The sequence below is a fragment of the Pieris brassicae genome, chromosome 8 (genome assembly GCF_905147105.1).
Source record: "Pieris brassicae chromosome 8, ilPieBrab1.1, whole genome shotgun sequence".
In the NCBI taxonomy this organism is placed as follows: Eukaryota; Metazoa; Arthropoda; class Insecta; order Lepidoptera; family Pieridae; genus Pieris; species Pieris brassicae.
Genome location: NC_059672.1, coordinates 11,200,397 through 11,217,063, shown reverse-complemented (window position 1 = coordinate 11,217,063; position 16,667 = coordinate 11,200,397). Strand labels below are relative to the sequence as shown.

At 31.2% G+C, this 16,667-nt stretch overlaps 3 protein-coding genes across 4 annotated transcripts; 2 read left to right on the top strand and 1 right to left on the bottom strand.

Moving 5' to 3' along the window:
- The first annotated feature begins 48 nt into the window (after positions 1–48).
- LOC123713823 lies at positions 49–2,346 on the top strand. 2 transcript variants are annotated; one of them, XM_045667698.1, is made up of 6 exons: positions 49–303; positions 368–576; positions 734–937; positions 1,461–1,615; positions 1,778–2,030; positions 2,252–2,346. In XM_045667698.1, exons 1-5 carry the CDS (start codon positions 288–290, stop codon positions 1,995–1,997), a joined length of 804 nt encoding a protein of 267 aa, XP_045523654.1. In that variant the 5' UTR covers positions 49–287; the 3' UTR covers positions 1,998–2,030; positions 2,252–2,346. The 2 variants fall into 2 exon arrangements, with proteins under 2 accessions (XP_045523654.1, XP_045523653.1); XM_045667697.1 differs by having other exon boundaries at positions 1,778–2,346.
- A 59-nt stretch (positions 2,347–2,405) lies between these two features.
- On the bottom strand, positions 2,406–8,299 carry LOC123713824 (ras-related protein Rab-2A). The gene is made up of 6 exons (XM_045667699.1): positions 8,106–8,299; positions 7,376–7,535; positions 6,623–6,778; positions 5,845–6,025; positions 4,659–4,790; positions 2,406–3,933 (listed from the first exon to the last, which is right to left on the bottom strand). Exons 1-5 carry the CDS (start codon positions 8,149–8,151, stop codon positions 4,692–4,694), a joined length of 642 nt encoding a protein of 213 aa, XP_045523655.1. The 5' UTR covers positions 8,152–8,299; the 3' UTR covers positions 2,406–3,933; positions 4,659–4,691.
- A 319-nt stretch (positions 8,300–8,618) lies between these two features.
- LOC123713822 lies at positions 8,619–16,281 on the top strand. Its single transcript, XM_045667696.1, has 8 exons — positions 8,619–10,037; positions 10,127–10,293; positions 10,396–10,548; positions 10,685–10,770; positions 11,713–11,870; positions 12,322–12,600; positions 13,310–13,524; positions 14,407–16,281. The coding sequence occupies exons 1-7, from the start codon at positions 8,825–8,827 to the stop codon at positions 13,492–13,494; spliced, it is 2,241 nt and encodes a 746-aa protein (XP_045523652.1). The 5' UTR covers positions 8,619–8,824; the 3' UTR covers positions 13,495–13,524; positions 14,407–16,281.
- Positions 16,282–16,667: the final 386 nt, after the last annotated feature.

Genomic DNA, 16,667 nt, shown 5'->3' with positions numbered 1-16,667 from the left:
TATGTGGATTGTCAAACGCAAATATTTAACAATCTGTGATCAAAAATTAATTTCAAAATCAACGGCTTACAATAAGTTTTAACTACAAGTTATTGTTCTTGTTGTGTTTGTATTTTTGTAAATGTAATTATTTTCAATTGTAAAAATTACTCCAGCTGCCAGCATAAGTATAATTAATAATATGAATTGTGTCAATACTTTTAACTCTCTATATCTAGATTTATTTTGTTTGGTTTGTTAGAAGAAATTACTTCTGCAGTGAACAATATTAATCAGTTTTCTTATCAATGGATCATCTAGCGTGTAAGTTATTAATTATATGTTTAGTAAAAATAGAAAAAGTATGTTTAATAGGAATTTATTTCAGTAATTTATAATGAAAATCAATGGAGGATTAATGCAGTGTCGCCTTTAAATAACTTGCATTTTAACGAAGTAAAATTAAAACAATATGCTACAACAATTAAACAACACCTAGTTCGTGCCGTTTTCGCAAACGCTTCTATTAAGTTCACTGTTTCTTTTGAAGAGTTACCATATCTAAAGTTCTCTCCAGAAGATCCTAATGGAATCCTGGTATGTTAAAAAATATATAAAACAATCTTGCTCAAACTTTGATTTAATTGATTGCTATGTAGCTATTTTTTATTTATTAGTTAATTAAAAGAAAGCAATTATCTTTTTTCTTCCCAATATATCTATAAATATAACCTGATATCTTAATGTCTTTTAGCTAAGTGTGAAATCAATTAAGGAATCAAAAACAAAAACTGCTTATGAAGCAATTTTTCTGACATGGGGTACACATTTAACACTAACCGATGCCATCCACTTACCTTACATGCTTGAAAGAGGTGAACAAAGAGTTGGTGTATGTGTAAAGAGTTCCTTGCAAAATATATTTGACTGTAACATAAAGGAGTACAATTTTTCACAGGTATGGTAATAAATCAATGTGATTTTTATATTTATTATTATGACACTATCTTCTATCTCCTACCTTTTATGAGTTGTAATAATACAATGGATTTATGAAATTGTTAATTTCATATATTAGCAGTATCAGTCAAACATTTTATTTTTCGGTTATCCCTAAAATTTTGTATATCTTTCAAAAGTAGATATTTCTTATTCTATAAGAATTGCCACAATAACATGGACTGACACAGTTGTCTTCATTTATCAGAATTCTCTATAATCAAGTAGTCTGCAGGCTTAGGCCATGACTTCCAGTTTACACTACATGCATGCTAATTCTAGTTTACCTTTTGAAAGTAATTATCTATAAAATTTACCATATTAAATTGTGGTTTTTTTTCAATTATCAAACTAGCATTTCATTTTTAATGCCTGTTTTAATAGAAATATGTATATATAATTTATGTTTTAACCTTTTCTATTTTATTTTTTGTTAAATTATACATACATAATAATTTGTGCTAAAACTATTACAATTTTAGTTACAGTTACTACAAATAGGACTAAATTTTCTTAATGTTGATACTTCTAAAAGTTCAGATCTTTTCATAATTGGCTATAAAATACCACAAACTGATATAACCCAGAAGGTATCATTTAAATTTGAGATTGGTGAAATACGGAGTATTTGGAACAGGTATTTATTTAGTTACTAGGCTAATATTTGAGTAATACACAAATCAAGTCATATTTATAAAAATTCAAGTTGTTTGTAGCAAAAGTAATAAAATATCATTCATAAAATGAGTTCAATTATGTGGGAGACTGAAAATGTTTAATATGAAAACACTTGTTACAGCCTTAAAAGGGAGTGTTCAAATGAGCTGGAATTGGTCCAAGTGATGTACCAAAATCTGCAAAATCAAATATTTTATATGATAACATTAGATGTTACAGTATTTGAGCTAAATGAAGTTATTTTGCCGAATGCTGAAGTGAGGAGCAATGGTACAGTGAAAATAAAGACAGCACAGACTATAAACTCACTATTTGTAACATTGAACCAGTATTTCAGATAACATTTACAAGATTTTCAATAAACAACATGGGGGGTTAGTACAAGCTTCACTAATTAGAAAGGTGCATATTTGTTGCCTTAAACATCCAATAGAAAATTAACTTTCATTGATGACATAGGCAGACATTGTAATTTAAATGGCAATATACATTGAATATATAATTATTGCAAGATTAATTTTATCTACATGTTGTTCATTGCTTTATGCTTGGATAAAATTAAAAACAGACTTAATCCAAAATATACTCTTTGTAGGAAGTGCTCAGGGCAGGACCTTTTCTAGAAACAAGGCAACTGCATTAGTAATTAATATTGATTTTGCTACTTGTGTAAATAGTAATATAGTAAAATAAAATGTTTTATCTCAAACTCTTATTATTGTATCTAATATTTAAAATAAAAACAATTATACCTTTAAAACATTTATTTCATGAATATGCTTTACAAATACGTCGCACATTGTAACCTTATAAAATATTACTACATCATAATGTGCTAAACTTAAAAATAAACCTTATTTCATGTCCTTTACTATGCAAGCAGTTCTCATTAATACAAATTACTGTCCACAAGGTTGTCTGATAAACAACTTTTTTTTTCTTGTTTTTACTCCTGTAAATGTACCCTTTTTCAAGGCCTTATTACCATTATAGTTAAACACTATTCATTTATTCATAATTCGTCGCCAATTCTGGGGGTATTAATTCAACAAGATATTTAAAAGAATGTTGTAGAAATAAACATTTATAATTATAAAAATATCTAAATAAATAATCATTGCACTTTGAAATTAGGAAATTATTTCAAATATAGTGTATTGGCCATAAATAAATACACTAATTTAATAATTACACATAAATCACAAATTAGCAATTTATTCAAAATGATTGGTTAACATGAGATACGCTCAAGGCGATTTTAAAACGTCAAAAATAAAAAAGACCATGAAGAGAAGTGGTGAAATTTAGTTGTTCTATAAAAAAATTATTAATGTAAATGCGTCATAGCAACACAATACAACACATAAGCTAACATCAAACATTTACATACCATTGATATACTAGAAGGGCTTATAACTGTTTAAAAACTGACAGTCTTAACAACTTGGTTATAAGTATATCATACCAACTTTTTGACAATTCTGTAGGCTAAGCAGGGCTGTTAAGTAGCTGAATAAAGCTTGAATAGTACTAAATATAAATGAAAGACAGGGAGAAACTCCGAACTCAAAAAAGTTGACATAAATTTGTAAGAAAGATGTCATCTATCAATGAGTGTGAACAAAAGTCAAAGTTATTTGTTAGTCAAGAAGGTCATGCGTGCAAATTGACCTCATAAGTTAATTTCAGACATGAGCCATAGTCCAATCTCTTTATAAATGGTTGACTTAGTTCTACTTTAAAGATTTGAGAAGATAACTTTACTGCCATACTAATAACATAATTCCTAAAGTTCATAATTTTTTAATCAGCAGTCCATGCAACCATATGTTGGAGTCACTCCATATAAAGTTCTTTGCTCATAATTGATTCATGCTAAATTTTTGTGAGTAAATCAAACATATGCTCTAGGTCATCCCGATACAAAATAATCACAGTGCACTGCTTATTATAATAATAGGGTTGGAAAGCTTCAAACCACAACAGTTCAATCATGTAAACCCTGTCAAAAACCAACATATAGTATATCAGAAATATTATTTACTATCATTATAACAAGCAGCAAACAGATAATTCAATTCTATGTAAGATGTTAATACAGTACTTTATATTTACCCATGAAAGGTAAGATACAAGAAGAATATATAAATGCTAGTGTGGACTGACCAGAGTCCACCCTAGACATTTTAATGCAACCTATTGTAGCTTATAAAATTAATTTAAACCGGCATGCAGTAAGTTCCATATCCGTTTATATTGCACACATCTGCACCTTTCCTGTTATAAAATAAAATACTTGTTAAAAATTTAAATTTCTGACTTAATTCTATAATTCCTTCTAAGCAAACCTTCTTACATGTAACTTAAGTTTAAAGCCTGCTAAGTACCTATATAGTTTAGTATGAACAAGTTAAATCTAATATATAAAATTCTCGTGTAACGGTCTTTGTAATTAAACTTCTCCGAAATGGCTCGACTAACTTTCGTGAAATTTTATGAGTATATCCGTTAAGTCTGTGAATCGGACATCTATTTTTCATCCCCCTAAATGTTAAGGGTTGTCCAGCTCTAAATTTATTTTTTATACAATACTTTTTGTTTTTGTTTTTATTTTTTTATGATACAGCATAAAAATCATTATTTTCAACCCTCTACGATCAATCCCTATTTTTTATAGGTTTATATAGAGAAAATTCACAGAAAATCCTAAAAAGTTTTCATCTTGGAAAACCGAACAGTAGTATAGCAAAATGTTTCATGCTGGTATGTACTAAAAAAGTAGGCTAAGTAAAATCACATTAAGGAGAAACGAAGTTCGCGGGGGCAGTTAGTAATCTATATCATCCCTTGTATTTGACAGATAAAAAAAATAAAATCTTATATTATGTTAACATTGGCCAGTTCTAATAAGGTTATTTAAACAGAAGTTTTCGGTATTCAAATAAGGAAGAACAATTGACAATTCAGTTCGAACCTAATATGGCCAAAGAAAATGTCTTTACCTAGAAGCCCGCTCAGTGTGTGCAACCGAGCACCTAACAGCATCCACCCCCGGCTGCACCCCCCGCTCCGGCGCCTCCTGCCTTCGCCCCTCCCGCTGTCGAGTGCTGGGGCCCAATCTTGATACCATTCGCCTATAGCACCAAAACCAATAAATTAAGTCGTGTGGATGAATTATCCCTTAGGAGTACCCAACTGTAAACTGAGTCGATAACCCACCATAAATTCTACCAAATCTTAGTTTTCTGTGAAAAAATAGGATCTGTGTCAGTTGTCACCTTAAATAAGATTTATTTAAATCATCAAGTATGGCATAGACAGCGGGACTTGATTTCACCACTACTATATAGCATTGAACACATGGAATAAATAATGTAATAAAATCGTAATAGATATTAAATTAATTTTTTTTAGTGCTTAAACCCGAAAATCAAATAAGTTTAATTTTATACCTCATGTCTAAAAGCGTCAAACCTTTATAATAAAAGGTGCCAGCCATTTAAATCAAATAAGATATTGAGGAAGACAATTTATTTAATCTTCCGTTGTGGTCAATAGCATTTTTATTGACATTTGACACTTGATTCAGACGTTATTATTGAATATATGATTTGTTTCTTTTAGATTTGATTTTGTGTCTTTACTTCTAACCTTTTTTTTCGAAATATTGATATTATAATAAAATACAGTCGACTCTCGATAATATCAAACTTAAGGGACCAGAGAAAAATGTCAAATTGCCAAGAGTTCAAAATAATCATTATCCAAAGAATTTACGAGAATTGCATGTTGGCGAGCAAGATAGTATTCCTTTAACTACCGAAGGGACCAATTAACATTGATTTTATTAAATTTATCGAGTATTTCATGGGACCGAAAAATAAACCAAATTATCAAGAGATTGAAACTAACGAAGTGTCAAATTATAGAGTTTACTGTATATATACTGACATCATTATGAGAGTCAATCTTTGTTCATCAATATGTATGTGTATGTGTTTAAATTTAACCATAAAATTACATATCCAATTGTTAAAGCATTCTAAACTTATTTGTGAAGTTGATATAAAAAAAATTCAGAAAATAAGTGGAGGGCTGTGTTCAGGAGATAGAAATTGAATATCATGTAGAAACATCTATTTGATTGCAATTACCAAAAATATTCAATATTATGTAATTATAACGAACCTCATTGTTAATGTCGAAAACACCCTCCTGGATCTTTTCATAGATCTCCTTAGCAGTATTGATGAAAGCCTCCTCAACATTAGCGGCAGTCTTTGCTGATGTCTCCATAAACACAAGTCCATGTTCACGAGCGAAAGCCTCACCTTCCTCTTTCTTTACTTCACGTCGTGATTCTAGATCACTGGAATGATTGATTAATTTAAAATTTCACGTTTAACTATATTTATCCTGATCTCTTTATAGGAGTCATCAAAATTTAGTAATTAAATATTGGGAATACTTGGTCTTATTACCAAAGAATATATGCAGATACTTGGTCTTACCGTAACAATATATTTGGTTTTTTTTTTAATGGGCTGATAAAAAGTATTGTTTTTGTTTACTTGTAGATAACATAAATATCATTAGGAAAATATGTACCTTAACAATGTTAATGTAGTAATGAGAATAAAAAGCATGCATGAATTGACCTTTTAAGATTCCTATTTCAACAGATGAATCATAATAAATGTATATGTGATTCATTAGTAATTATTGTGTACACTTTTGATAAAATCAATCTCTTTATATTCATTTACAAAGTTATGAGGGCTCTACTAATTATAAATAATCAATTTATCTTACTTACCCCTACTATAATGTAATTAAACTAATATAAATTATATACACATTTTTTTTTTAACCTAAAATATTTAATTTAGGAGATAGTCCAAAAAGGGTTACATGTTAAATTATTCCTGAAATACGAATTAGACTTGTTGAAAATTGTTTAAGTTACCTTTTATTTCCGATAAGCATAATAACCATATTAGAGTTGGAATGTTGGCGTGCATCTTCAAGCCAGGTGGTAAGGTGATTGAATGTCTCTCGCCGAGTAATATCATATACTAGAAGAGCGCCTGCAGCACCTCTGTAGTAAGAACGTGTGATTGATCTGTAATAAAGTACATGGTATAAATAAATGTAACATGTAAATATTAACAAAAATTACCACATGCATGTGATAAAATATATAAGAGTAAAGTTAACAATAAAAAAATTACTGAAGAAGAAAAACATTTTATCGCAAAACGCTGATGAGAACCCAAATCAATGCATAAAAACACAAGATGTTCTGAAATTAATTTATGCTTGTCAGTTTGTTGTCTATTTTGTTCAATAAACTTTATTACATCCAGTATACAAAATTTAAATACATCCTAACAAAGTGTGAAAAACAATAACCTGAATGGTTTATTAACCTAGTTCATTATACTTCATTTCATTAAGTATACATTATGGTCACCACTAACACCACATAACTGGTACAATTATATTGGAAGCTAGATATTTTATATTAGATATTATATGATGTAAACCTATTAGTTTTAAAAAAATACTAATGCTGATGAAGGAATAGTTGTATTTCTAACAAATTTAGGAGTTAGTGCAGGCTCAGTCATTAGCAACTACATTACATACCTATTAATGTATATCTTTGAAATTAATTATATATTAGGAAAACTATATAAACTTAACTTAAATGTTATACCTGAATGCTTCTTGGCCTGCAGTATCCCATATCTGCAGTTTGATTTGTTTGCCATCAATAGTAATCATACGAGCTCCAAATTCCACACCAATAGTTAAATCATGAACAGGCTGGAACCTCTTGTCTGTAAACTGAAGTAGAAGACAAGACTTGCCCACACCTAGTTAAAAAAATATATATTAAGGTATTAATATAAATATTCTATTTATGGTTCATATTTTTTAAATAATAATAAATGAGTTTTATGTGAATGGGACTAGAATTGAAAGAAAATGAACTGACTGGCTTTTAAATACAAAAAACAAGATCAGTCTGAAAAGCCTGAAAATAAAGAAAAAAAGGGAAAAATATATAATACAATATTTTTGCATTAGATTACTTTGTTCTTTGTTGCACAATAACAAAGAACAATGTCCTTGATACAAAAACAGACAATTAAAGGCATATTGATATGAGTTCATTATAAAATTAATCATTATTTTAGTGAGATTAAACACACGTTAAGTAAATGACATTCAGTTAAAGCCTACTTTTATATTAAGCGTAGGCGGAACACCAGGACATAATGCTATCTATATAAAGAAAGGAAATTAAAATAACATTATTATGAGTAGAAATACATTTAAATCTTTGTCTAAGTACAGCTATTATAATTAATAATTCCTAAAACTAAGATTAAAAGAAACAAACGATGAACAAAATACATATATTCAGGGAATAAAATCAATACCTGTATCTCCAATGATTATGTATTTAAACAAGTAGGCGTAAGCCATTTTAAGTTATATCGATTATATTACGATTTAAAACTTGTGAATCAATTTACGCTATATTTACTTTAAGTTCTTGAAAAATAAAATTAGACGCAATTTTAGATTATCACAGCTGGATAAATCGTAAGATGCCCGTATTTAATAAAATTGTCAAGTACAATTTGACAACATGCATTCTCATTTCACGATCAGGACAATTGACAAATTTAAGAAGTATGCAGTATTAAAGATAAGTTTATTGGATTCCTCTGAAGTCTAACTTATGGTCTCGGTTAGGGTCAGATTTAATTAATCAAACCTAAATGAGAAATAAATAGAAGGTGGTGTAGCTCGCGTTGACGGAGCAAATCGAAACAATAGTAACAGTCTGCGAATGTGTACACTAGTATTATATTTATAACTTCATAATCTGTATTTTCTATCCTTGTTATTTGACAAGAATTTATGACTTATCTGTTCATAAGTATCAGTTGAAATATAGTTTGTTATTATTCATTATTCAATTAAAAATAAGCTTTTTATAGTTTCGAGTTTGTGTTATTGTATTGCTATTATATAAATAACAATATTGTGATTTGTATATTGCTTATAAGATTCAAAACGTCCCTAATTTTAACGTAGGTAACCTTCATGTATACAATGCCGACGAATTTTAAAGAATCTTGTTTTTAATATAATGGAAGCTAAGGAAGAATCTTCATCAATGAGGAATATACAGGAACAAGAATTAGTTAACGTAGAGCACAAATCGAGTAAAGACTCGCTAAAGGAAAGAGGACAAGGTGATGGCGATGACGAAGTGTGCGGAACAACGTCAAACGAAAAAGAAACTTTTACACAAATTGTACAGAGGTCAGCTGATACCCAAACTAATAAAAGTTTAGAACCTAATGATCAACAATCTTTTCCAGTTGAACACGTAGAAAGATCACATATAGCTATTTCAATTTACGGAAATAATGCAACAAGTTCAAATTGTATAAGGCAAGCAAGCTGTAGCAAAAATATGACTAATTCTTATGATTTAATAGGCTCACGTTGTGAAAAAGTTCCAAGTGAAAGTGAAATAACTAGTAACGAAAAGCTCTACATTTGTGAAATCAATGAACCTTCTTCAAGTGGCCTGCATATTGCTTCAACTAGCAAGTGTGAAAGCATATCTTGTAATAGTGAAGGAAAAGAAAATAAGAAAAGACCATCAACACTAAGGCTTAAAAGGCCTGTGCCTGAAGGTGAAGACAGTTCAAGTGATACAGGAAATGATGATTATTCACTGGGGTCTGAAGATGGTTGTATTTATACATATAGAGGCGGTGAACATTTAGCTGATCTCCCAAGTTCTTTCTTTAGTTTAGATATGGGATTACCTTTGACCCCAAATTCAGCAATAGCTCCAGCTGTACCAGCAGTACCTCAAGCAGTTAATAACAGACCTGGTTCACGAGCTTCCAGTCCTGATATGGATTTCTTGGAAATGGACTTTGATCCTGGACCTTCTTGTGAAGCAGACACAGGAGATGAATCAACACCTGAAGCTGATATAGAAGTTGTCAGTGTTCCTGAAGTCAATGAGCATGTCATAAGAGGAACATCACCGGAATACCAGCCTGGTGTGGTACAGCCACTTATGCATCCTGTAGCCCAAAGCAGCACTGTTAAACCATCAATATTTGATGTGCCATCCACCAGCAGTGATCATGTTCATGTGCAGGATCACTGTACCATAGTTAAAAAGTTAAGGAAAACTCGTACAGAGTACATCACTCATGTGAATGTCAGAGGAGAACAACTAAAGGTTCGGAGGACAATGGCCTATGACCCAAATCCTGAACCAGTTACTGCACATGGCTCCAGTGGTGATTTGGTATCAGCTAGGGAAATTTTAAATTGTAAGTAAGCCTTTTTACATAATCTATTAATATAAATATTTTCATATATGGAGTCCTTTTGTAATGTGAGCTTTGTTACTTTATTATAGACAATGAAGAAAAAAAGAATGTAGGCATGGCTCATCAAATAAATCAAGGTGAAAATGCAACAATTGACTCGGTTAACTTGACAACAGCATTATATCATGTCAACATGGCAAAGAGACTTATGACTGATCAGCCTAAAAGTGATGAAGTTCAAAGTTCTACTTGTGAGGTACTTACAGGGTTAATTCAATTATATTGAAAGTCTGGAAATATGTTATTTGTTAAAATAGCTTAAATATTTGATAAGAGAGAGAGACATTTCTACTTTTAGAATGCTGAGCCTGTGGCTGGTCCCTCGCACGCTAGTGAACATTGTGTAGAAGCTCCCCGGTGCATGGTATGGTCTGAGCGAGAAGCATGTGAAAGACAAGTCACGCAGATAAGCACATCTGCCTGTGGGGCTACAGCAATAGTTAATGTTTTTGTAAGTAAACTGTATTTGCATGTTAATTTTCACTAGGGGAAAGTAAGCTTTACCATTGCCATTGCCTGATATACACTGTCAATAGTGAAAAAATTTTTTATACTCCATAGAGATTATTTGTTTATACAATTTTCAGCTTGCACTAGGAGTTCCTGTAAATACTGAAAGAATTAATGTTGCAGTAGGCACAAGACAAAGAGCCAACAATGCACCTATACCAAGGTAATACCAAAAATCATTATATTACATAATGATTATATGTTTATTACATTTACATACATAACCAGCCCAATTATAAAGTACTGTGAGTTTCTTCAATATAAATGGAACTAACATTGTAACTATATCAGCAACTTGAATCCATGGTGTTATGCTTGTATTTGTGATTTTGTTGTGGTATATGTAGGCAGGTACCACTCCTCATTATTTAATAAGGTAGTTGTATCCTGTTGATTTCAGTAATATGCATTGCTCCCAAGCTCATTAAAGTATTTGATTATTATGAAACATTATTAATGGTTTGAAGTAAAAGTATTAACAATATAAATCGAAGATATAGTGATAATATATATTGCAGTTTCCTTGTTATTGTCTAGGATGATTTTAAAATCAATTTATAATTGAAGTAACGAGCCATTATCAGTCTTAACTTGCTTATTTAAAAAAAATATGTGTGCGTGTACTAGTGTACACACGTATGTGAAACTTCTTTATGACTTTTTTTCGAAAAATAATCTACTATATGCAACAACAGAAATTGGTTAAATAAAGTTAAATTAGATAAAACTTTAACAAAAGGCTTTTATTATCATAGACATGAATTAATATTAAGATTATTACAGAATTTCATTAATTGTAATAGATTTATTACTATAATTTTATCGTTATTATATATTTTTGTTATTAATGGCTACGAATCTCTTCTTCGAATAAACCGTGGTAGGGACAAGACACAAATGGCGCGCAACGAAAAAATGTGACGCGTAGCCGAAAAATGTGACGGTAAATTTCCAACGCCGATAAAGAAGTTTCACTTCAATAAATGAGTGTAATTGCACAAATTTGTCTCCTTTTATTAAATTGCGTTTACCCTATTATGAAAAGAGATAGTTCTTTAATTAATATTTTACGAATAAGGGGGTCAGTATTTTTCGTTATTTAAAGGTATTTATTGTCACGCTCTGTGGCTGGTTGTACGGCATCAGATCTCGTCACGGGCATACAAAAGGCCTCAGATGGGTTGGTCACAGCGAGATTCTTCCCAACATATCCCGAAAGAAGTCTTTCATTATTACATTGGCTCGCTGATTGGATTTCATTGGGTAAGAAATTTACAGATTAGTGACTCGTCCTCAAGGTGGCATTGAATCGCGGCTTTCAAGTTTTAGTGTGTATTTAGAAAATGGATTGGATTTCACATACTGTAGTAATACTTATTGTTAAGTTTCTCTGAATCTCAGAGACCTTTAAAAATATATATTTGAACTTCTATTTAGATATGTTTATAAGAAACAAAATAGTGGCGCTACAACCTTTTAAAGCTAGGCCTCAGATTTATGTTCTGTCTATCTGTTTCGTGATTACTTGTTTTTTCCAATAGGCAAGTATATGTATGATCAGCCTTATGTGCCCTAAAAGATGCCGTCGATTTAATTTTTTTTAAATTGTTTTGTTAAATTTACTAGCCACAAACATGATTACTATTTGTAAATAGAATTTGTATTTTAATTATCAATATTGGAGCTGATAAATTTTTAATACCAAATAATTCAGGTGCAGTACCAATCCTCACCTTAAACCTTCAGCTGGGTAGCGAAGGTGAGATCCCAGATGCCTGGCATCATCAGATGGTGTTTGGGGTGTCTCCTAGGGGAGTGTACCTGTGTAACCCGGTGGAATGCGTCTCCGAAGGGGTTGTCTGGTCACGACTGGTGTCCCCTTCTGTGCTTCTGGTGAGGTCAAGGGATATCGTGGCCAGATTTGACCCGCAGACTGATATGTCCCCGTTGACAGCGGTGCCTGATGTCCGGTTTCATAGGATGAATGTGCTTGGTGAGTTTATTCAATAATCATTATCATTCCTTTATATTTTACAATACAAAGCATTAAAGACGATATTTTATCAATAGAATGTTGAAGTAATTAAGGTAATATTTTTCTCAAAATTATATTCGATTTTTAATTTCATTCTAATTTAAATGTCAAAGACTAAAACTAGAGCTGGTATAGTTTTCTTCATAAATATCAAGATTACTGTCGAACTATAATGACGCAACAGTGTTGTCAGCATAATGAAAACTTATCACCGCAGCGACCTCACGACACTGAAGTCAACAAACCCCCCCCCCCCCCCACTAAAAGCGCCTTCAACCTCCTAAATATCGTTTAAAACCTTTAAAGTTTTTATAGTATAAAAGTTTAATCTCGCATTATAGCTTTTGAAATTTCAATTATAGCTACGCTTTGAGTTTGTATTTTTTTGTTTATATTTGATTGAGTCTTTTTAAATTCATATGTAAAATACCCCCTAAATACCGCCCAGGATAACTTGATTCCCCCTAAATAATGGAGAAAAACTCCCAAGTTTGCGTCTCCGTGCGTCTCCTGCGTGCTCCACGACGGTTCGCTTCCCGCAAGACTATATCGTCTATATAAATGATTCCTTACCTATAACTTACCTTTCATCTACATTCTACTGAAATTTTTTTCTACTAAGATTTTTTGCTAGTAAACAATTAAAAGTTTCGTTTTAAATTATTAGGTCAAGTAGCAAACATGCTTCGCGAATGGCGTTACTCGGGTTGTACGGAAGCGGATACGCGTACACGTCACATAGTGATCCCGGCTTCGTACCAGGCCGGGGTCACTGTGGCGGCTCTCACGGGCTCCGAGGCTCATAGGCGCCTCATGCACGCACCGCATTTAACTGCGTATACAGAGCCATGAAAGTGGTGTTTGCTGATTCGCATATATATGGTAAGGATTCTTCCCAGTTTTATTACTTTTTATTACAAATTTACGCGTGATAATTCGGTAGTGTCTAGATCAGTATTTCCCAACGTAGGGCAATTTGATTGTTAATGAGGGGCTACTTAATCAAAGCCGTTTGAACCAGTGAATTAGTGATAATGCATTTTAGTATAAAGTGCTACACAATGAGAAAAAATATGGAACTCAAGAGTAGAGTGTCTTCCATTTAATGGAGACTGTAAGTAGTGTTATTGAACACTTTCAAATGTTAAATATCCTTATTAGTAAATTAGATAACACTTAAATTAGTTATTAGTCTTATGTTAGGCTAGATTGTTATGTTCCATGATGTCTTGGTAAAGACACATGTATGATAAAAAAAATAAGCTATTAGAATATTTATTAATATTATTTGTGGGACATGACACAAAAAAAGTTAGGAAACACTACTCTAGATGATTATAGCCTTATTCAACAAATGGGATATGAAGGGAAATTTAAATGGAAGAAACCGCGGGGTACAAGTAAAATAAGCTTCAAATGCTTGTAATTTGTGTGGTTTACCTACGAGATTCGACGTTCCTTCATACCAATTCATAAAACCGACAAAGCACTTGCGAGCATTCTACCAATTTGAGTGTCCATGGTATTGTTTATCATAAGATGAGTCTCTTGTCTCTTTGCGTCCTGTTATATAAATAAATTATATCGGTCGTGTCGTGAGGCCGGTAAGGCTGTATTAATGATCATGAAACAGATTCAGAAATTTGAGGGTACACATAAAGGGTTGTTGTGCTGCTACTGCAAACTGCAATTGTTTTTATTATAAAACTATAAATAGCAAAAAAACTTAAGAGTAGACTGTAGCCTTGTTTGTCTCTTTTACAGGTGAATCAGAAGCCAAAAGAAGAATGAAGATTTGGGACGTACTATGGTCGCCGGAGAACCACCGAATTTTTGTGTATAACATTACTCAGTGTGGATTATATAGGTATATAACCGTGTATTTAAGAGACGTTATATACAGGGTGCTTTTTATTTCTACCCTCAGATCTTTTTTACAGTCGCTGTGTATGGACTTGCCACGCGACCTTGTCCATACCAATTCGATTCATTTCGCCTTTCGCATCAGTAAAAAATTTAAACGACGTAAAGTAAAAAAAAATTAAACTTTTGATTTTGGGAATGTATGAATGAAGTACCCGCACTTATTAGGATCAAATCTCTCTACAAAACGTGGTTAAAATAAAATGTAATTTGTAGTGCATTAAAATAATTCAAATGTAGAGTATTTTCTGGCAGTGTTAATAATCCACCCTGTATTTACCATCTTTATACAAAAACTAAATTTGAAAACAGTTTGTCTGATAATTTGTCTGTTTTAAATACGCTGTGAGTTTCAAATAACGGGCTAGTTAAACCACCGACTCCCCGGGTCTATATAAAATACCAATCGTAATTTCAAAGTAATGTATGACTCGAGCAGTTGGTATTTTGTATATAAACTTTCTTAAAAGCGCAAACTTTTTCAATAAATATATATTTTTTATATCATCAATGCATGAAGAAGCTTTTTATCGCTTAAATTCGTTTGAAAAACACCATGTATAACGTCAATTTAATGATAAAATCTATATACAAAAATGTGATTGGCTAAATTTTATTAGCCACATGTAAATAGTATGAATACGATAAAATATAGACATTAGAAAATTGGTGCTTACTAGTCAAAATTATATTAGCACACCTTATTTAAGTCTTGACCGGTTTGCTGAGCCATTGTAAAATACACCTTAGTACATGGTAATAAAGACGTAAAGTTAAAATCTCTCGTCGGTCATGTTTCGGCTCATAAATGCGCCAAGTGCGAACTAATGACACTGAAAATTAATTTCCTTTAACATTTGAAATTCAAGAGTTATTTTTACAAAAACCATGCAACTATCACAGTTTTATGATTATTTTAAATTATGAATGCAATTTTTTTATCTGATTTTGACAAGGGAAAGCTATTGAATGTTGTTCTGTGCATTACCAATTATAACAAAAAAAATCATGTGGCTATTCTATATTAATAAAAATCTTATTGAGAGTATTCTGTATAAAACATGGCTTTAAAGCGTTATGGAGTAAACTAATAACCATTAATTAATATATATATTTTCATACGTCATGACACAATGGCCACAGATTAGTTATAAATAATGTTTTCGCCTACCTAACTACTAAAAACCTACCTACTAAAACTATATTGATTGATTGATTGATTGGTTGATCGAAATATATTTATGTAATTTAACAACGATAATTTACTTGGAAACTTAAATTCTATTTACAAGCCTGGTATGTCGTAGGGACTGGTGCGACGCCATCATGCTAAAGAATTTTTGAAATCATGAAAGTTTTAAAATTTAACAGAGTTAAAAATAAGATTTGTGTAGTCACTAATAAATAATCTGAAATGGTTTTTAAAATATTGTCAAATAGCCAATTATTGGAATTAGTAGTGGATTTTTTTGTCGTTTTGTTTATTAGTATTAATAAAGGCTTACCCACTAATATTTTTATTCCTCCTGTCGATATTTATCTTTAAAGGAAAATAACTTCCAGTGTCAGAGTTGTATTATATGAACTAAAATGTAAATCCTACGTAGTGTAGTTAACTGAAGACGTATTTATTTAAATCCTTTTTGTTAAACGTAAATGAAATCTTCCCAAGCCCGGATGTCATGAAGCATATTATTACATGTATTTTTGAATAAATGGTAATAGAACAAAGATTGTTTTTTTAGACTAGATCGTTTCCAATTGCGATTCATTGAGATAATTGTGGCTTTTTTTCCCCATCGATATATAGGTGACATTTGTGACAAATATTTTTTTTTAAATTTGTACACTAATGAATGTCAATAAAAAATAATTCCACATTGTATAATCGTTTTTTAAACGTCATCACCATGGCGAATACAATGTTGAATTGTACAAGCGCAACAGCGCACTATCATATATACTATATGCTTATCGAGGTCTGTTATATATCAAAAATCTATAACATTTTAATTTGTCAAGAAAGATGATCGAATATTTGCATACATATAATGTTAAATAAATGATAAAAATAACAGTTTAAGAAACGTCATTTATTTTAG

Bases quoted from the DNA above. Each gene is read 5' to 3' on its own strand.
- LOC123713823 (XM_045667698.1), top strand. The intron at 577-733 runs GTATGTTAAAAA...AATGTCTTTTAG, and splicing joins AAGATCCTAATGGAATCCTG to CTAAGTGTGAAATCAATTAA. The intron at 938-1,460 runs GTATGGTAATAA...TTACAATTTTAG, and splicing joins AGGAGTACAATTTTTCACAG to TTACAGTTACTACAAATAGG.
- LOC123713824 (XM_045667699.1), bottom strand. From the start codon at position 8,151: ATGGCTTACGCCTACTTGTTTAAATACATAATCATTGGAGATACAG. The intron at 6,779-7,375 runs GTATAACATTTA...ACTTTATTACAG, and splicing joins GCAGGCCAAGAAGCATTCAG to ATCAATCACACGTTCTTACT. The intron at 6,026-6,622 runs GTAACTTAAACA...CAATCATTCCAG, and splicing joins ATGCTTATCGGAAATAAAAG to TGATCTAGAATCACGACGTG.
- LOC123713822 (XM_045667696.1), top strand. From the start codon at position 8,825: ATGGAAGCTAAGGAAGAATCTTCATCAATGAGGAATATACAGGAACAA. The intron at 10,038-10,126 runs GTAAGTAAGCCT...ACTTTATTATAG, and splicing joins AGCTAGGGAAATTTTAAATT to ACAATGAAGAAAAAAAGAAT. The intron at 10,549-10,684 runs GTAAGTAAACTG...TACAATTTTCAG, and splicing joins CAGCAATAGTTAATGTTTTT to CTTGCACTAGGAGTTCCTGT.